The sequence below is a fragment of the Anser anser genome (genome assembly GCF_964211835.1).
Source record: "Anser anser genome assembly, chromosome: 1".
Classification (NCBI taxonomy): domain Eukaryota; kingdom Metazoa; phylum Chordata; class Aves; order Anseriformes; family Anatidae; genus Anser; species Anser anser.
This window is the reverse complement of record NC_139720.1, coordinates 68,156,360-68,178,612: the sequence shown is the minus strand read 5'-3', so window position 1 is coordinate 68,178,612 and position 22,253 is coordinate 68,156,360. Positions and strand designations below refer to the sequence as shown.

At 38.6% G+C, this 22,253-nt stretch overlaps 1 protein-coding gene across 7 annotated transcripts in view; it reads right to left on the bottom strand.

The window, feature by feature from the left end:
- DERA (deoxyribose-phosphate aldolase) overlaps window positions 1–22,253 on the bottom strand; it is a 55,198-nt gene that overhangs the window by 7,602 nt on the left and 25,343 nt on the right. For 5 of the 7 annotated variants that reach the window (XR_014582386.1, XM_083831343.1, XM_083831340.1 and 2 more), the window contains one exon: window positions 275–387. Coding sequence is in view for 6 of the 7 variants with exons in the window: in XM_083831343.1 (XP_083687469.1) it covers window positions 275–387 (113 nt within the window). In the remaining variant the exon portion in view is untranslated. The other 2 variants (XM_083831341.1, XM_083831345.1) reach the window with 2 other exon arrangements.

Sequence of the window (22,253 nt, the reverse complement as noted above, 5' to 3'; positions counted from 1 at the left end):
AAGACTGCGTGAGCTTTTAGGGAATTAACTGACAGTTAATCAAGGGAGGAAAGGCAAAGGTGTCTTTTGGTTTGGGATTTTTTTTTTTTTTAATTATTAGCAAATGGAAAGAGGAATACAACAGAGAAGTCCGACTGCCCATTACCTACTGCTCTATAGCCATTGAAGATAACATATGCAGATTCATATATTCTGCATTTTGAAGATGTTCCAGTCTTATTTCCTTCTGAGTAAACCTGTTTGGTCTATCTTTAGAAAGGTCACAAGAATTTACCTTGCTGCCGGTTTGCCAGTAGAATTCTTTAATGGCTCGCATCATGACTACTCCGACTGGAAGGGTTGCATTTTCCACTTCCTTTCCTGTAGATGTCTTTATAAAATCAGAACCTTAAAGGAAGTAAAAAGCTTTGTGATAGTTTTAGAATAAGCCACTGTGCACATATGTAGTTCATGCCCTCCAAGGATGTCCTCATCCTTCACAGTAATTATGAAGCATCCCTTTACACGTCCCTGTGGTGTTGATATTAACCTTGCACCAGCTGAGGCTGGAACAGGAAGGTGAGTTACCCATCCGGTTTCTGAGCTACTCAGACTTCCCAGGGTCTAAATGAACACCTCAGCTTTTAATTCTTTGCTCTAGCTATCGCACTAACAATCTCTTCAGGACTATCCAATATATTATATGTTCCTGTATGCACATTCAATATATACATGTGTTACATCTGCTACACACACAAAAAAGAAAGATATCAGATTAACCACAATAAAGCAAATGATTTCCTCTAAACAAATGTTGCGTATAAATCAACATTTTAATACTTACACAAAGATCTTTCTGAATAAAAACAATTTTCATCAGATTTTTAATTTCAGTTTGCATCCATTTAGTCTCATATTTGACAGTCTAGTATCATATCTCCTGCAGCAGTTTAAAGTGGAAGGAAAGAAATCCCATGTGTGTTTATGAAACCAGATGTGTAATACTGTAAATAGGGGGAAAAGTCCTTTCTTATGCATTTTACGATTGTAACATTGCAAATTACTATACTTAAAGCCATTGTCTGATATAATACCGTAACAAGGTCAAAAATTCTCATTTAAAGAAGGAGAGTTAGCCTTGGCTTAATTTTTATGTTTTCTCACTTCTATACAATATTCCTCACTGTCTTTCCTGAATACTTGTGAAGTGTTCTTGTACATTCTTGCTGTTCCGGTTTGGCTTAAAATGAATCCAGGAGCACAGTATTACGAAAAGCTAAGTAACTAAGAAAAACAACAACAAAAATGCCTTGCAGTGTCTGATCCTGCACTGATACAATACAATGACAAAACTTCTTTAATTGCATTAGGGCATACTTCACCCCTGGGAACCTACTTCTTAGAAAAGGTGTACTGTGGGATCATTAATTATCAAAAGTAATTGGGAGAAGAGGGCTAATTCAAACACAGCGTAGTAGTGCATCATCCACTTAAGTCAATTGGAACTGCATCTGCTTCCACTTCAGATTTGGCTTAGGGTCCACTTTGTCTCTTATTTGAATGATGATGCCTCTGTGACATCCCCTAGAGTAAGAAAGGGAACTTTCACTACTGGATGCAAGTAAGGAGTTGCCTAGACTACGTTTTTGACGGTGTGCTGCGGCATGCTCCAGAGAGCTTGCACACGGCTAGATTTTAGCCTGTTGGGAAGTTGAGACAAAGCCAGGCATGCTTCAGTGTCCTGTAGTTTAAACATAATTGAACTGTATCACTAACATTGTCTCCTCTAAGACCACGGCTCTCTCTGTAGGCTTCCTGCCTAGGCATTGGTCTTTAAGTTGCACGACATTTCCCATTCTAAACAGAAGCAACTACTCAGGAAACAAGTTCTAACTCCAGCAAAGTTGCAGTTTGAAAAAGAGGCAATTAAGAGTTGATTGAGCTTTACAAAGAACTGAGCACATTTGAGAGATAGTTGAGTTATATATTTCAGAGCTACTCCCTTTCAGAGAGACAGTATGGACATCTGATAGTCATGTTAAAACAAATAATAGTGGAAGTGAAACTTTAACAATGCCAAATTATATTTTTAATTTCCCTTTTAAAATGTAGCACTTAAAGTCCTTCAGTGCAATACTTTTCATTTTTTCTAGTATAAGGTAAGTCAAAGCTTTTATAAGTCTTATAATTACAAGTCTCTATGGTACAGTTTCATTAAAAACTTTCATTAAACAACAGCTGCCCTTGTATATGGTCTTCTAATCAATTTGGTCAAACAGAATGACTTCTAATCAGCTGTTGATAAAAATAGAAGATGAAATTTTAATTCTAATAGATTAACCACAAACTCAAGATAGTCTTCAAAATCCATCTAGCTCTATTCTCCAGTGGATTTAACGACTATTCAGCAACTCATTACTAAATAGAACAAGATGAACATTTTCCAGTTCATTAAAGAAATGTACTATGTATTTTTGCATTGTCCTCATGATTCGTTACAGGGAGTCTTAATTACAAGATAATGGATAATGGTTATTAAATGCAGACTCCAGTAATGAAGCTCTATTCATTTGCAAGCCTCAGAGACTGCAAAGAGGGGAAAATAAAATTACTAGCTTCAAAAGATTAACGGATCAAATTATTATTCAATTTTGAAAATCTCATTCAGACTTCATGGAAACAAGAAGAGATTAAAAACTAGTATTAGTACAAAAGTAGTGCATTTATATATTTATTTTTAAATAATATCTTAAGGCTATTACCAGAATAATCAGCTTTAGATGTGATTATTAGACAAACATACAGCCAATTTAGTAGCATCCTCTAACAATGAAAACAATACATTTTTATTTCATGAACAAATTCTATTTATGATACAAGAGCTTCCTTGCAGGACTCCAGGCAGCCTCTCACAGAACTCCGAAGATGCACTCTCGCAGAGAGCACCACAATGTAACATATTATTAGTGTGTAGATTTCAGTAATGAAAAGGGGGATTTACAAATCAACCACTGCCATAAAAAGCAGCTCATTAAGTAGAATTTATGCCAGCCTTGTAATAATAAAAAGCATTTCATCAATTCTATTTTTTACTCATGTTTTCAAAAACAAGTCTAAGGAATGAAGTTCAGCAGAAGTATCATCTGGAAATTTAGGTGATGATTTAGAAACCAAAATTTATCATGCATCCTCTCATCTTCCTATCAATGTGTACATGCAAATATCAAGGCTGACATTAAAATATGTCCTGGGCCACTTTCCCCTTCCTTAGGGTAGGTTACCTCATTCAGCGAAAAATTAAGTCAAACTTACAAAATGAGTTTATCAGTGTAGACTTGTAGACCAGTAAGCCTGGAAAAGGCCACACTTTTTACTCTTTTCCAGTGTGCGACCACAATAACGCATTACCTTTCAAGGCAGTGAGTCAGGCACGACTCATTGAATCACTAAGGCGTTCAGACATCAAAGCCCTTTGAAACACAGCACATTAGATGCCTGTTTCCGCTTGGCTTGCTGCAAACCCAGTAACCCACCTGCGTAGGATGCTTTACAGCACCAAGGCCCAGCAAACATTGCTTTCGTGTAATTGGAGACAGAAATCTGTATAAACCAGAAGAAATGTGAGCACTGCCAATCTGTACAGAGAAACCAAGTTCTCTGCACGGTCAAGAGCCAGGCCACTTGGGTTGCGGTAACATGCCTTGTGACATCAGCTAGAGTATTTTTTTTAAGATATTAAAACCCTCTTCCTTCGCTCTCTCACCCTACACACACACTTCAGCCACTGCCCTCGACCAAAGGCCATGTAAAACAAGCCAGTTGAATTTGCACATGCTAAATTAAAAGCTGTGCCTTCATAGCTTGTTGTGTGAATCCACGCCTAAAGATTAAGATGAAGCCCATTAAATTTATCTATCCTAGATACTCATAGGGCCCTATTTACTGTTGTACCTGACTGTAGTGCTGAGGCATACAGAAAAGAGTGACTTGCCCAAGGCCTCTCAGCAAGCATTTGGCAGGGCAGGAATTGAACGTCCTGGTCTCCTGAAGGCCAGAATAGAGCAGGCACGACTGGCCTATCCCATTGCTATTCCCCCTGTCATCTCAAAACACCACAAAGCTTCCCAGTCCACCTAAAAATGAAACACAGCACGAGAACCAGAGAATGTTATTTAGATTAGAGCATCCAGGAAATGAATTATGGTTCCATAATTAAGCAATAAGCAATAATAAGCAGTATAGCAATCGTAGAGTAATCACAACCTTTTGGTTGCGAAGTGCTTCAAATGCCCTTGGGGAATGATTATCTCCTGATAACTACAGACTCTGTGTTGTTGCCTTACTCTTAATGAAGAGCAAAGATACGTCTGGCAGTTCTAAACAATAGTTCAGAGACAGGCGCTTGCAGAGGGACAATTATGCCATACTACCTTGTACGTACTTGAAACGAGCAGAAATGTATCTTGGTTCCTGCAACTCAGATATAACAATATATGGCAGCACAGGGTGAACACATGCCCACAAGACTTCTAGGAGTAGTGGCAGAGAGTCATGCTGTTGAGGGGACCTGCGTAAGCCCCTGCTGTTTGTACTGACAAAGTAGCAACGATAAAATAATACATATTATCAAATATGCATAAAGTTGCATGAGCAAGCCATCTTTTTATTTTTATGAATACCTAAAAGAGTCTTAAGATTCACACGTGGTTACCCCAACTAGGGGCTACCAGGTTATCAACTCACTGAAAATGAGAGGCAGGGCAAGATACAAAAGGCTAATGAAGTAGCTAATTCTTGTTAGCTGAGGCATCATAATAGTCCCCCTACATGTCCTACAACTCCAGTTGCAAGATAAAAGACATTTCCTGCTAGCTTAACTTTGCTATTGAGGAGAAGAGAATACACAGCTGCGACAACTCACTTGAGCAGGAGCTCACTGGGTAGCTTGAACTCCATCACACATGGCTACACTGCCAGACCACTTATTTAGGTACTTATGCATGTTTTCATATGCTGGTGTCTAAGCTACCATTTTTGAAATTGCTGGCTTATAACTTGGTATTTTGTGAACTTTTTCTTTTTTCCAATTATTTTCTGAAAAGTACCTGTATGAGGAAGAAAAAGAATCACATCATGGGGCTCCATGTTTAATGTCTGTTTACAAATATGACAACCTTTCTCATGACCCATCCTATCATCTCAGCTTGGTTTTCAAGACTAGAAATGGATGCTTCCTTTCTTGTACACCATCTCTGGTAATAGGCGATCTGCAGGCCAAATGATGCCCTTAGGAACACTTACGCACGCACACGAAGGGACAAATTATTAAGTCCATACTTATGCAAAATTCCCTGTAGATGATCTCTGAAAGAATTCAGCATTGCTGAATTATGCATAGCTTGCTAATGCACTATTACAGTGTCTACCACAGGTCTCCATAGGATACTATTACTTAATTAATATCAGTTTCTTTTGTGTTCATTTAAAATGCATTTCTTGAGAAGGTTCAAAAGAAAGATCCACACCACCTTGTGTCACTGTGCTATATAGTATTGCCTTTTGTTGTTTTTAGAACATTTCTTCCAATCCAATTCCTATTGTACACAGTGAAAGAGAAAAATAAGTAACTGACATGTGACATGCTCCAATCTCAAAGGCCACAGCTGGGATTCTTGTCAATGGTGGCTCTTGGCTTTGGCTTCAAACCACACTAAAACATATGAAAAAGATGCTCCCAGTCTCCTACCATATTTCCAGGCTGGGATATGGCATGGGTGCAGGATTAGTACAGTCAGTTGTGCATCAGTCATTCCTTGTCCTCTCCAAAGAAGCAGCAGCAGGACATTTTCCCAAGAGCAACTACTGGGACCACATGGAAGCTTAAGGAATCCCTATGTTGTTTTCTGCTTGTTAAATTTCATGCTCCTTTACTGAGATTTTCATTTATACTTATTCAAAAATGTGTACCATGCATTACACTCCAGGGCTTTACAGTAATGACCTATATTAACCTTATTTTGTTTTGCAGATGGCAATACTGAAATTGGTTAAGCAGTTTGCCTAACGACACGTGACGAGCTAAAGGTAGAAAGAATAAATAAATCAATACATCCCAACACCTAATGGTAGCTTTGCAATTACCACTGAGAAAAAATATACCTTTCCTCTCAGCTTATCCGGCCATAATGCTTTTATCCTTTACAGACAACGGTGTGGTTTGCCACTTGCCTCTGGTTTTGAGCAAGACACAAAACACCAAAATACCTGAAGAGCCAAAGAACCACAAACAACCTCCCACCCCCCAAAAAAATCCCCAAAATAAAATCACTCACAAACTACACTGCAAAGCTGGCAAAAGGATGGTGTTACTGATGAGGGTAGGCACAGCACTGCATAAAATCTAGTGGAAGTGCACTGCAGCGCAGGAGACCACAGAGCAGCAGACTCGCTCCCTCTCATTGCCACCATCATCTTCACCGTTACGCAGAGGTGACCTACAAAAAAGGCAGTCACATCTTTCGACACCTCATTCCCATTCTTTGCTGCAAAGATAGCGATGGCTGAATTCTGCAGCTCACCCTAACATCCAAAAGTCATAAATTGCATAAAAAAGCTAAAGGTTATAAAATAACACATTGTCTCTGTACGAGGACATTGACGTAGCCAGGGGCTATGAGGGGGAAGGTGACCTTTCCCTGCTCTGGCAGAGTGTTAGTATCACACATTCAGCAGCTACAGGTACGATGGGTGTTTGAGAAGGAACCAATGCATTCATTCTCATCACTTTACCCGTGACACACTGGTTGCTGCTAAAACAAGTTGCTGTTCCATGACAAAGCCGCATAAAGGTTGGCCTCTCTTTTCAGATGAGATGCAGGCACTCAGGTTTTCAACACCCAGCCATGTGCTTGTACTGAGCTGAGTCGAAAAAAAAAATGTTGTGGGAGAAGCTAGATTTGATTTGAAAATCTCACCCATTAAGCTTCCTATACAAACACTGAATTGTATTGCATCATTTACTTGTTCACACTTAAAATAATCTAAACAACATTAAACTATCCTAAATTGTGATATAATTAAAACAGTAATGTTCTAGGTCAGGCTTTTTCCCTGCTGGCATTCCTGGCTTTGGATCAATACAACTTAGTCTCTCACAATGTTGTCTAGTACATGACATAATAAAAATTGTGGCTAAAGCCCTGACATATCTACCAGTAATAGCACTACGACTTGGAAGTAAATAATAAATATGCATGACTGTTTGGAATCACAGCACTACATGGCATATCGCATACCATATTTTAGCAACCAGATATAGCTTTGTGCTTTTTAATGTTGATAGCAACTCTGAAACAAATATGTTAACATTAAAAGTCAGGTATGCTTACATATTGTCTATTAGCTTGTAACAAAATTACTCAAATTGAAAAAGAGCTTCTTAAATTCCACTTGGAGATACTCCATACTGAACAAAGCAACTGGAAAATTAGTCTACTTTATCAAGATTAGAAGGTGCTATGAATTTTAAAGATTTAAAAAAAAATACATAATAGAGCCAAAATCACGACACTTCAATGTCATTTTGAGTGTTTTTCAACACTTCATGATAAAAGCAGTTTAAGATTCTGTTCCGACTCTAACCTAGCAGAAGGCGCAATTGATTTTTGAGATTTAAAAGTCATGTCTTAATGCCACAGTCAGAATCTGTCCAGCATTCAATTCTCCAGTTCAGCCACCTATTTGTCACGCAGAGGACAAACTGCCAGCATCAGCTGCTCATCCATACTGTCTCCCATACATAAGGAGGCAGCTAGCACAGGTGAAGGCTTCTGTAGAGCTTTTTCTGCACCGGGGAGATTTCCAGTATCAAAGGAACTTCCCAAGAGCATTTTGGGGCCAATGTCCTCCCTTTGGATTTGCGTGAAAAACACGAAGTGCTGGGTCTCACCAGTCTCCAGTTTGTAATGTCTTTGTTTCCTCCTGGCTTTAAGAAATGATATAGAATAGGTTACTTACAGGCTTAAATAGCAAGCTTCCCCTTTCAGTAATCGTGATTACTAGGAAAATGTTATCCACTTGGCTTAGTTTTTATGACACTTGAAAGTCTTCAATACCATAAGTTTATGAACATGTAGACTGCCACCACAGCAGGTGTTGTTCTTCTGATGCAACAAATATCAAAAGAGGAACACCCTGGAAGGACTTAGTTACCAATAATGTAGTGTATTTCAAGGCAGAATTGTTAAAATGGCAAGTGTTGCCAGCTATTATTTCTTTCTCAATTACTATTATTTTCATAATATTACATTTAATATAAGGAGGTTGCTACCCCTCAGACTGCTTCGTTCTTCTTTTCCCACGTTGATAATTTGGTTATCTGGCAAAACTGCAAAAACCCGTATGTGTAGGCCACAGCGTGGGGGGAGAGTTTCCAGTTGCTAACAGATGTTTTCACCACTGTCAGGAGGGCTGTCAGTTTTGGTATTCAGGGTGGCCTGAATATCAAAAAGCTTGCCACCATAACAAACAACAACAAAACTGACTGTGCAGCCACACTCTGAGCAGGAAGCACCTCTCTGTTGGGGGAAAGAAATACAAGCTTCTGGTTTTTTTTGTTTTTTTTTTTCTTTTTAACAAGTCTCTCCCCACCCCACCTCCTCCCTCAGCTGTATTATTAATGATGCTTATATTGCAAAATTACAATTTTATTTCAAACCGATGCTTTGTGAAGGCATGTTGGTGATAAACTGTCAGACTTTTTTGGCATAAGGATCTACTGAGAGCTACTTTTAAAAAAATGAAGAAAATCCAAAGAACCCTTAAGAACCATCAGAAATAGGCAGCAACTTATAAAAAGGTATTTAACATGCTGGAGCATTGTTTTTCTCCCTCCCCTTTTCAACCGTCTGTGTCCTGATCTGGTCAGAGACTGCAAATACAGTGAGCATCTCAAACCAAAAGTACCAAAAATCTGGTTAAATAACTGACTGTTTTTTGGTTAAAAATAATTGGAACTGATACAGAAATGTGCATTTGGTTAGTCCACTGTCAAAAAGAAGATATTTTAATCTTCAACTCCACATGCTATATGTTTTACTTATTTTTCCAAAACCTACACTAAAAATACATTATCATTTTGTATATTGTCATTTCATCCCTCTTACTGAAAAACTGGGAATGAAAGAAATCATGTATCAAATTCTCTTTGTGCTAGATGTACGTATACTCACAGGTATTATTGGAGAGTTATTAAATGTCACTATTCATTGAGACATGACATTTAACGTCTTTCTTACAGAAAAAAATAAATAAAATCTGCCTAAAGTTCGTATCTTTGCATGGAAATATTTTACAGCCTTACTTTGATACCAATGGCTTCTTCATCCACACTTACCAAAAATGTACTGTCTCCCCTCCCCATATGAACTTGGTCCTAAGCACGCTCAGTTTAGATCACACAGAAGATAACAGCAAACAAAGCTACCCAAGGCTGAACCCCAAAGAAACAAGATATTTGACTTGGTAGACTCTAACCCAGTAAACTCAAAGCCTTGCAGGATCAATGCTTTCAATTATGACTTCTAACGATATATAAATTGGTATTAATGTTTTTTGCAGGGACTCAAATTATTCTGTCAAGAGTGGGATCATGAGACATGCTACCATGTTTTTTGTTTCCATACTTAATCTAAAAGAAAACTACAAAAGTTTAAACATGATCTGTACTTTTTTTTTAATAGCAGGTGCTTTTAATTAAGTAAATTTGGACCATGCTATGACACTAAAATTCAGGACGTTTAACAACCTGCCACTTGGCTCTTCTCCCCATCATCTGTGTAGAGATGTACATAGTTCCATAAATCAGCTATTTTTCAAAGTTACTGAATCACAACTGAAGTCACAAGGAATTATGTGTGCTCAGCATTTCTCTGCATCAAATCAGATATACGTATATTTATATATTTACATTGAAAAGCACTGGTCTGAAGCTCAGCATAGCAGTGCTGCATGTATCTTGTCCATCAGCTAACCACAATATCCTCTTTGCTAGCCATCTTCTTGTGCTTTAAGGCACCCAGACATTAGCCCAAAGCAGAGATCGATTGTCTCCATTTAACTACATATCTTTTCAAGCTTCCTGTGTTCAAAATGACTGAGTTAAAAAAACAGCTACTAGTAACAGGAGGCTGTTTTTAACCAGCAAGCTCAGGTGGGTCCGTGCGTGTAGAGATCAGAAGAAGATGCTGCTGCTGCATGCTGTTTGCTTCTCCAATGTGAATTTATAAAGGGACATGGAAAGTGCAATATCAAGTAAATTATCAAGAATTAAAAGGATTAAATTCCCAGGAACCAACGAAGTCAAAGAAAAATGGAATATGGATTCAGCCCTAAAAAGATAAAATTATTTAACAACTTATTAAAACAGTTCGTCATCGTAATTAAAATCCAAGTGCCTACAAGAACGTTGCACAAGAAAGATAATTATTTATGAGGAGACTTTTAAAAGCCATTTATTGTGAATTTGGGACAGAATCAGTCTGAAAGAGTTGGTAGTAAAAAGAAATTGTTTGTTTATTCATAAAACTTATTTTGGTCTAGCAAACCACTCAGAATCCCTAACATCTGCTCAATGGCAGCTGTAAGTAACATTAGGATCGCTCAGTCAATTTATATCTTTCCTTTTTATTAAAAAATAAACAGGTCTTTTTAAATTATTCACAAGTAAATTAACATAAAAATCAGTGCTGTAGCAACTCACATTTTGTGGAAAGGCGTCTGCAAGCTCTGTATAATCATGATGATCTAAACCTTTCTACGTTTCACTGACTACTTTAGTCTTTATGTGATGTCCCACCTAATTTAGCAAATGAAAACGTAGAAAACCTACAAGCCGTATCAGTCACAGCTATGAATAATACAGAACGCATCACTGATGCCTCAAATGCTGTATTAGCTGCCTCCTTCCAACTTGAACAGATTCTAGTCTTACCTTCCCTTTGCCTTCCACCATTTAAAACCTTCTCTCGCGCAGTCTCAGCTCCTCTCTTATTTCTGTCTTTCATGAAACAGACCTTAGACAATAACCTCAATTGGCACAACTGTTTGCTGAATTATTGCCAAGTAGGGAAATGCTGCAGTGTTAGTAATTAATAATTCTTTATAATGAAAATCTGTAGCATTTCTATACATACATTGCTAAGTGCTCTGCATGTTCCTGTGTTTCACTGCAAAAATAGTGTACAAAAGGCACAGGAACCCCGTCATCCCTCAAGATTTCTCTGTACCCAACACACACACACAGACACTTAAAAAAAACGACAAACAAACAAACAAACAAAAGCCTCTCTTGAACATTTCAGCAGAAAAATACTTTGCTTCCTTCCTAGGTTTCTCTCGTGCATTCAGTTCTTACTTCCTAATAGGAGCAACTCTCTGCAAATGAACTCATCTAGTAGTTCAAAAGCATGGAGTAGCTATGTTTATTTTACCAAGATTTTTGGTTTTACTTTTAAGCAGCAAACCAGTATTTCTGCAGTACACTCTGGAGACAGTTAGTTTACAGCTAAGTGAGCTGTAATTCTATCCCAGGCACTGGAAATCACTGGAAATGGCATAGCTACAACAGCACAGAGTCCATCCAGCTGAAGGTCCCTGGGGAGCCTGCCTTGAGGCTGCAACTGCGCTACAACTGTAACTGAGCAAACTGCTCTGAAGCTACATCTGGTTACAGCCAGAGAAGCTGCAAACAGTACCTGATTACAACAGGAATATAACCAGTTACCTATCAACAGCCTGTGCATGGTGTCTTGTTACCAGAGCACCATACGAAAATGCTGCCCCTCTCCTCTTGCTGGGGACTAGAGATCACAAGCAACGTGGCACCCCCTTCCATCACACCCCACCAAGCTGCTTTCTCATCGTGGGGCTTGGGTTCATTTCAAAGCTCCATTTATGTGTAAGGCTTTGCATTTTCTTTGAGCTCTCTACATGTCCATTTTCCAGGACCAGTGGGAAGAAGGCTTTTGAAGATGCATGATTCATAATTTTCTTTTGCATAATTTAAGTCTAATGTGCTGCATGGAATATGGAACATTGCCATTTGTTTCCTTTCTGGTCCTTTAGAGATGAATTAACAAATCTTGATAAACGACAAAATTTTACCTCTGCAATGTTTGGGATAGACTGATAAGTTGGAAATTGGATTGGCAGTGTAGCTGCAAAGGTGACGGAAGACTTTTTGTTTATAAAAACGCCCAGGCATAGTCAAGGAGGAAGTTTTTCTACATTTCAGATTTACTGAGAACTCAACTTGAGAAATCAGCTGCAGTTGTACACTGCAGGGAAAGTCACTCTATAGCACAAATGCTAGAGGGGGAGAAACATCAAAGGTGCAACAGACAATCAGATGTCAGATCCCTGTTGACTTGCCATGAAGGCTATGGACTTTACTATCGTCTTTGTCTTTGAAAATTTCTCTCAAAAGCAGGGCTTTTACAGGAAGCTCTGGAAAGCTTCTGCGGTTGGGTAACAAAATAGGCATGGTCAAAAACTAGAAACTGACTTATATGAGAGATGATAAAATTAAAAACTAACATTTCAAAAAAGGAATACAAACTAAATAAACAAACCAGAAATGTTTCCCAGAGGTTGAAATTCCAAAGTATCGTGTCAAAGAAAGTACACGGTTTGCACTTTGGTAACACAAATCAAAGGAGCATAGAAAGCCTGGGAGACAGACTAAATAATCAAAGTACCTACCAAGGAAGTCCAGGTCCCTTCACAACTCACCAAAAATACTGCAAGCAAACACTGGGGCAAACTGGGAAAAGCTATGAAGCGATCTTTCCAAACACCACTGAAATATGCACATTCCTGAAGAATATTGCTATATACTATTATCATATTCTGATAGAAACATTTTCCTTTGAAAAAAGATCAAGAAACTCTACTAAGATGACCTTCTGAATTCCAGTTAAAAACTTATAAGGAATAGAAGCTGTTAAATATAAGCTTAAATATTTGTAATTGAATAATCAATCCTGTTTAGCTCAGTAAGGAACGTGTTTGTAGTGACATGCAACACAGCAGTTAGCTTGGGTATTCAGCCTGTTCCTTTGAACTTAATGAAGTAACACCTGGAAATACAGTGTCAGCACTATTAAAATGTGATCTGTTAAAAGTTAGTTCGTATCTTTGTACTGATCTCAGTATTTTTAAGATCCACTTTATTGGTAAGGAAACTATCCATAATCTCCTTAGGACTAATTTGTTTCATATGACTAATTTTTGTCTCATTTTAATATCTCAGTAAGGAACTCACTTGTGTTTTGTGTCCACCTCTTGGTATGCTGCTTTGTTTTTCACTGCATTCCTGCTCCTTATGAGTAAATAGGTTTGTTCAAATGAGTATCTAGAGAGTTTCAAAATGGCCTCTTGATGTTCAAGATCACATATTCCCAGTGTATTTTTCCGTTCAACATCTTTCTGTTTAGAAGTCTAATTTCACATTCTGCTATGATGGGCATATGCTTCAAAATAATTTCAGATCACACAGGCCTGATCACAAAGCCATGCCACCTTAAAAGCAACACAAAAATCACAGGACCTATAACTGTAAAAGCATGCTGAGTTTATTTCCACATCTATATTAAGTTGCTGTTAAGGGACTGAATATTCTAACTGGTGTTCCTACTTGCAATCTCTTAAAAGATACTTTAATATTTCATAAGACAATTTTGTATAATTGATAGATACGGTAAATTAAATATTTATTTCTATTTTTCACTTGTTTAGTAGAATTTAACACCTGCTCCTAACACAATAAAAAAACAGGCTGAAATATCAGAGAAATAAATAGTACCCTGTACATCTATTGATTTTACATAATATTTCCATGTTTTAAAATTACATTCTCTCAAACCATTACCTTCAATACCGGAGCTTCAGAGATGCAAAGTTTTTTGCTATGAAGCCGTGTTATTTTGATGGCATGTTTGACTAGAACTATTCACTGTGCAATGATTTCTGAGTCTGAAGCGATATGAAACTTCAAAAGTTTTATCTCAAATTCTAACAAATTATTTAACATAGAAACAAGGTTTCATTCATGGGGAAAATTAATGCAACAGGGGTGCTTTCTCACCTCTCTGCATCAGTTGCTGTAAATTGAAAGTATACCATTCAGATATTCCTTAATTAACATGCTCTGCAAAGACTATCAGCAAAAGAAAAACACTATTGAGGCATTTAGCATAGTTTGTTAAAAGAAGGCTGACCCCTCCCAGCAGTATGTCATACTGGCAGTACACGCCTACTCACTGTAACCTATTTCACACCAGTTTCAGAGGTTGAAGCACAAAGAATAGCCACTTTCTTACAAGTCAAGTAGCAGAAATCTGTGCAGACTAGGGTTCAAACCCTTAAAATACACCACAGGGCAGTGGAAGCCCACAGCACCTGTCAATGCTTTGAAGACCTGTGTTGAAGAAAGCACAACTTTTTATATGATCCTCACTGATCCCGCTGTCTCTGTCTTCTCTGAGATCCAGTGACAAGTCCTGGGGAGATACCAGACTCCTCCCCTACACTTTCTTGCAGGGGCATGTTGCTCGTTCCACTTTGCTCAGTGAAGGGAGAGCACCAAAGCATTAATAAAACAGACATACAGGAGGCATGGCAACCCTCCTCCATTTAGAAGAACGTTTTGTGTGGAGTGCTGTGAAAACATCTGAAGGGAGGTGACCTCCCTGCTGATACCAGTGCCAGTCAGTTGTGCAGTGCACGGTACCATCACCCTCAAGTACCATGGCAAGCTGTGCCAGCTCCTGCCTCCACTGTAACTCCCAGGATTGGCTCTGATAGTCAGAAGCTCTCTCCAGAAAATTTCCAAAATTTCTCTTGCTCAAACTTCCCCATTTCAGTTGTGACCAAGGGTATTCCATGTTCATGCACAAACAAAGGAAAAATTCTGCCTTCTAATGAGAGGAATATGTTTCTGCTTCTATCATAATTTACTAGACGTCACAGAGGTCCTACGAAATGCTCAATGTCGATTTTATGCATGGAAAAAACAGAGAAGTTAACTGAGTTGTCAAAGGTGATGGCAAGTTAGGAATCATTCTGCTATTTCAAACAATCCTACCCATCTTCTGGTTTCCTAACCTAACTGTATTATTCTGTTGAGAGGTGATTGGAAATAGCACAGTTTCTCTTTGTAAGTGGGGAATGGGTGGCGGGAAAGTAAAGTAGCATTGTGGATAACACAAAATCAAACAAACAGGTATATAAAGAGCAGGATGTCAACTGTTTTTGCATCGGTATGTCTTCTTTGACTTGAATAGAGGCTTTATATTGGTATTTCTGATTACAGAACACCATTAATAGAATAGGCCTTTCACAAAATTAGCAAACCGAGTCACCAGGCATCCTGGTATGGCAAATATGAACAACCCCACACAACCATCTCCCCCAGGTGTGGCTGTATAGACAAGCACATGGTTCAGTAAGCACATAAGTAAATGCATAACAAAACGTGGCATTGCATGCATATCTGGGTTTCTACCTTAAACCACAAACAAATGAGGCTTTACTGGATGCACTACAACTCTTGTCCCCTCAAAGATCCTATGTACTTCAACATTTCTGTTCCTCTTGCATATTACTTCTATCCTCTACTTACCCATACAGTATTCTGCTGCTCTTTCGACTTTACTGAGAAGATTTTCCATTAGAGCCCACCCAAGTGTTTCTTAACCATTCCTTCACATTCCTTCATTTCTGATTCCCTATACATACATAATTGAGTTCCAGACAGATTTTTAAGTCTCATTTTGCATTCCTTCCAGATCTGCTTTATGCAAGACCAATACTGTTTTTGTGTTACTACTCTTTGTGTGGATCCTCATCAGTAATCCAGACCTGAGGATATTGTGATTGCATTGTTAGAACTTTTCAACTCCAAGCTTATCTATCACGCCTACATTATTTCTAGTGATTAGCTGCACTATCACTGTTAAGCTTGTAGGCAATTACATCGTTTAAGGGAGCATCCTTGTACTGCCTTTCTGAACATGCAGCTATCTGCATTTTTATACTACAGGCTTTTTTCTTCTTCTCTTTTCTCCCCACTCTGTACTAGAATAAATCGAGTCACTTGTTCCTGTACAGATCTCTTTTATACAGGTTATATTTAAAGACTTTCCTTATTGCCAAGAACATCTTTTGATCTAACTGCTAATCCAAAACCTTTTTTATTCCATATCAACATTCAAACTTTTGAGGCAGACTGTGTTACTCTGCACTGCTCTGTATCTTGTTTTCTCCACAGCATGTTTTATGCTCGTTCCTTGCACTGAACTTTTGGTGATGTTAACATGCAGAACGACTGCAGACTATGCAGAATGTGAGACATCTGCTGCAGCAAGCAGACGGTAAAGTTATCAACAACCTTAGTGTTAATTACTGTCCCAATGAGTCTCTTACAGCAGCCATACTGCGACCATTTCTATATTCCAAGGCAGAAACCAAGGCTATACTCCTAAATGTACCTGCAACACTGCATCTTCACAACGCAACGTGCTGAAGCAGTTCCAATTCTGCAAGTTCAAATTTATCTAAAAATTCTGAAGGAATGGGCAGATCTTTGGACAAACGAGGTACTGTTTGCATGTGTTCAGTCAGAAGACAGCCAACGCAAACATCGTATTATGCACTCAGTAAATTGAAAGAAATTCAGAAATGTGCTCATGTCCATGCTAGATCTAATCTGTACCGCCAGAAGATCACAGTCAAAGCAAATTGGGATTATTCTCTACCATTTGATAAGGCAGGTGGAAAAACTTTCTCTGCACTGTGCTTTGTTCTCTGAAGACGAGCAGTCAATGCAAGAACACATTGCATTTCAACATCTACCTTTTCCTTCCAGCCAAGCCAGAACAGCAAGTAATCCATTTTGCACCTTGGACTCACTCTGAGTCCTGCTTCGTTGGAGGGAGAGAGGAATCACCACCAGACTGTGAGTGAAAAAGCCTTAGGCACCGGTCAGACAATCAGTCCTCTTCCCATATATTCAGAAGAGTAAGGACTCATAGTTTGCCCCCGGCCCTACACCAGTAAATCTAAACACCATCAGTCACCCTGGAAAGCACTCAAAGCCAGTTCACTTCTGTAGAAAGGAATTGACAGTTTTAACCTGGTCTGCTTCTAGAACATGACAGCCACTCATTACTCCTCATTTCCAATTGTCCCTTTACAGGCCAAAGTGTGCCTTTTACAAATACACAGCAAACTCAATACAGTTGGTTGTGTTTCGGATGTATAAAATGAGACAGACTGGAATCTTGTTTCCTATCTGCTGCCCAGCCTCCTGCCCTGCTTTGCCTTTCATTTGCTCTGGGCTCTAATAACTACCTTGTTAGTATCAAATTACAGCTGAAGCTGTGGACACATAATTAAATCAAACTTGTCTTTAAGCATAATGCAGCTCAAATGCTACTGAAAAGGACCCTCAACTTTTGGTATGAGCATGGGATTTAAACCCAGGAACTCACAACTGATCACAGCTTGACTTTTGACTTGTCTGTTATGATCTTTGTCTCATACTTTACAGAGCTATTGTGAGATTTACTCTGCTAATGTCTGTATGTACTTTGAAGATGTAAAGTGCTAAGTATTATTACTTATTCAGTAGTCTTGTTTCCTACATTAGTAGCATCTGCACGAAGCATGCCTAGCTTTTCAATCAAATTTTGCTAGTTTGGTCTCCTCTCTTTTTTATTCCTCATGAAACATTTGCTTGGTAGAACCTTTGCTTTGGACCATGACAGTCCACGTCCAGCAGCAGGAAATGCATTCCTAACACTTAGAAGGCTGCTAGCATGTTTAAAGCCATACCATCTAACCTGTCTCCAAACAAATCTTTGCAAGATAGTGTTCAAAATAGCAACAGTTATTGGTACCTCAGAATTTGCGTTCACATTATTCATGCTAAAAATGTGTCTGCAGCAATATTAACTACAGTATAAATACCTTATTTAGAGCTGGGCTAAAAGCTTTGTGTAGCTAGGCATTATTCTGTGATGTTCCACAGCACATTTCTTGGACTCTCCCTTTAATCATTAAAGTGTTTTATCTTTTCTTAAATCAGAACTAGCCTTTTGTGCAGTGGGACGTTCTGGTCTTCAAGATTTTTGAGGAAACCTCTTCAAGCAGTACTCCCGTGTCCTGACTTTTCTTAGGGGGAACCCTTTTGCCACTACTCTCTGCTTTTAGAGACAAAGATTGAGTTTGACAGCCCTCAGCCAGTCTCTCCCTGGATCTAAGCAAGGCCAGCCTATTTCTGAAAATGATTTATGAAAATGAGTGTGTATTAACTGGAACCACTGCAATAAGGTAGGTTGAAGATTGGCAGAACTGATAACGGGTTCTCCTAAGAACTGCAAAGCACATTGTTTCTTCACTGTTTAGCTCTATTATTTCCTGCTCACTTTGGAATTAACAGTATCAAAACATCTACAAATTTCTGTGGGCAGATTCCATGTGTTTTAATTTTCTTCTTCTAAAGAAGGTTGCCTTGACCATCTTTTGATACTTTTTACAGGCTTCTTTGTGCTAGCAACTCTAGACATTACTTTGTTTTAGCACTAATTCATTCCCTTTCTAAATTCAATTTTTATAAGACTTAGTATCTCCACTTATTTGACTAACTGCTTAATGACCTACAAAAAATTATTTGACACCCGTATGTTTAGGAGAGCTGCAGAAGAGCATACATCACTCCCTCCTGATCTTTACCTAGGTACTTGTTTAGTGATTTATAATGAAAACAAATATCTTTCATATGTCACTGTTTTATCTCCCTCAGCTTCCCAAAGAATGAGGTAAAGGGAGATGTACTGTGGAGACCAGCTTTGACAGCTAAAAACAACAGAGGAAGTTTTCACTTTTAATGTGAAGTATATTTACTTAGTTACTTCTTCCACCTCTCCTCCATTTGTGTATCTTAATTAATACAAATTCTTATATAGAACAATTAAGTTTTTGTAATTAGGTAATTTGGTTAAAACATGATTTTCCAAAATACAAACCTTATATATAACTGAAATATGCAATTAAGTCATCCACATCTTTATTGAACCTTTCCCTTCCCACTGCCATCTTATAATCTTCCCCCTCCTTGTCTGACTTCTTTGGCAGTCTATGTTTGTTTCCAAAAAAAAAAAAAAAAAGGCCTCTCTGCAATAATAAAACTGCGTACAAGCCCTGTTTTTTTTTTTTTTTATTTTATTTTCTCTCTTTTTTCTTTTTTAAAAGCACCAAGGTGAAGAAACATGGTGCAGATACCACTAGTACTGGGGAGCCAGGCACTCCCATTTGTGTTCCTCAGAACAGTTTCTTCCAAGAGGCTCCAAAGATGCAGATTTGATTGTTTTCTGTAGAAATGGACCTGACTCACACAAGTGTACACAAGACATTGAAAACCACTGATTAGTTTGCTCTGCTCAGTGTCTGGAAACTTTCTGGCAGAATCGAAGATGCAGTGAGTTACCCTTGGGAAGCTCATGAACTCAGACTCACCATCAACAACTCAAGAAGCTCAAAAAGTGGCAGTGGACATTACACACAATGACCAAAAAAATCCCTGATTCATTGCTGAGAATTGATCTCAGTCAGCTTTCTGAAATGTGCTCCTTTGGTAGTCACACAGAGCCACTGATGCGCAGTCCTTACCTTCTCCATTCTCTCCTCCTTAGCACTGCAAGAATTATTCTTGCCAGCTGACTCACTGTCCTTAGAGGGCTGTCAGCCTCTTCCAGCACAGCACTCAGAAATAGATACTTAAATATTCCAGAAGAATTTTTAGCATGCCAGTCAAGTCGGTAAAGGGTTGGTTAAAAGAATTTAAGAGAACTGGGTGTCTGTTTCCATTCTGATGTCCTTCTCCCTATGCACTGCGCTAGAGAAGGAAGAAAAAGTAGACATGGTACTTCAGAGATAAGGTTTCAGACACAGGAGGAGCCTAATAGAGGCAAATGATTATATTTGCTTCAAATTGAGGCAGGTTATTATTGCATTCGCTGTGAAGCCACACCTTTTTCCCCCAAAGTTCTGGCAGGTTCAAGCATTAGCAACTTGTACACAGGCATGTTGTACAAAGCATGTTTTCTACAGCTGACCCCTGCCATCAGTGCACTGCTGGGATCTGCATGTCTTGCTGGGCTCAGGCTCTCACTGGGGTGCAGTGAATGGCTTCCACCAAGTCCTGCAAGGACTGTGCTTCAGAGTACAGCTACAGATGTGGCCTATGCTAGCACTTCCGAGTACAGATGTGTGCAGGCACACTGCCCCAGCATGAGCATGGCCCTTAGCGTTATCTTAAAATCCCAGCATTATCTTAAAAACCCCAGTGGAGGGGCTGACCTTTTACCTTTTGCCATACCTTTTCAAGTCAGTTACAGAATCATCTGTGCAGCTGGCTTCTCCTCCAGTGGCTGAACCCCCACTTGCTAGCTGAATCATACTAAATATAACATGCTGTTCTTCCCAGCACACACCCATCATTCCTTAAGCCAGCATAAGGAAGCCTGTATACAAATTTTGAAAAGTGACTCGGGAGAGGAGACATCTGCATTGCATTCCCTGCTCAGTTAATTGCTTTGTGCAAAGCAGAGCAACTTTATCAGGAGGGACTGAAAACCTTAATGGCAAATACACTGTAAAATTCACCTTTGTGTGTGAGAACAACCACGGAGTGCCCAGGTGTCAGACATCCCAGGGAAGCTTTTTAACCATGGAGCTAGTGCTAAATCAGCACTGTGACACTTTCCTGTCCCCAGCCTTCTGAGTCTCGCAAATGAGACAGATGGGAAAAAAAAATATGTATTTTAATACATGTTGCAACACAGATCAGTGCTTCTGAACCTAGGTGAGAGTGTGCATGCCCAGCAACAGTAATGTAAATATCAGTACAGCTAGGATTTTGTGCTCCCTACGTGATAGACTTGCATTATGTGCTGTACAGTGAAAACAGCTTAAGGATTACAAGCCATGTCCTCAGCTGCACAGATACAACTGCATGCAAGGCAGGGCAGTAAACCAAATTGTTGAGGGGGTGGCAATTGGAAAAACAAACAAACAAAAAAACAAAACTAGTTACCCCTTTCTGAAGTAATTTGCATCAGTATTACTTCGATAACTCAGTTTACTGCGCAGCATGATGAGCACTTCTAACACCATAGCTGAAGGAGCAGCAGATTTGGGGGCAAGTACAGTAACAAGTGGCCAGAGGTAGCAAGAACTTCTAAAGTAAGTTTTGCATTTGAATCCAATATACTACATAACTAATTTCTCCACATAAAATTAATAATTAGCTTCAGGGTTATCAGAGGTGTTCTTTTTTACATTCAAATGAAAGTTCCCAGGACCTGCCATATCCACTAGATCAGCTGCATTTTTCCTTTCTTTCTTTCCTTTAGATCATAACAGCAGCTATAAAAATAAATGGACGCTAAAGCTAGAACCTAAACCTACCATGCCAAATTACTTTCTCCCCAAAATATTACACATATGCATATCAAACAAACTTCATCTGGAATTTGAGTTTCTCAGCATTTCTGACAAGTCAGAATCTGAAAATCTGGCCTTCAATACATGTGTGTAGAACAAAAATACATTTTTATTTTTACACTTACAAAGAAAAAGCAAGAGACTGAAACAAGAAAACTACTGCAAATGCTATACAGATAAGTATCATAAAATGAATAACTATGCAAGGAAAATCATTAACAACAGGGCCATCTGCTGTATTTCAGAAAAATTACACCAGCAAAAAATCTGAAAACATTCTAATGCTTTACAACCTGAATTCATCAGTACTGTATGTTACAAAAATGTGATGATAATTATTAGTATATCAGTTTAAGTGACAGGAAATGTATTTCTTATACCTCTTCTAATTAAAAGCAGTATTTGCTAGCATAATACTGTACCTAAGGATACTAATTGACATAGCAGTATAAAATGCCTCCCATTCCATTTGAAGTAGATAAGCACAGTGTTGTGGAAGGAGGCAGTGAGGTCAGCAGCAAGTTGAATATTTATTTAAATACTGGAAAAACACTCAGATGACTTTTCTTGCTCTAAAATAAGAATAAATCCTAGGTCTGAAGAGCTTACAGTAGGAAAAAAAAATCAGTGCAAAAAAGAGGGAAAATTTAGTTAGAAGATGGACTAACTCAGTGGTTCTTAGTACTTCTTTACATTTCTCTCTGTCAATA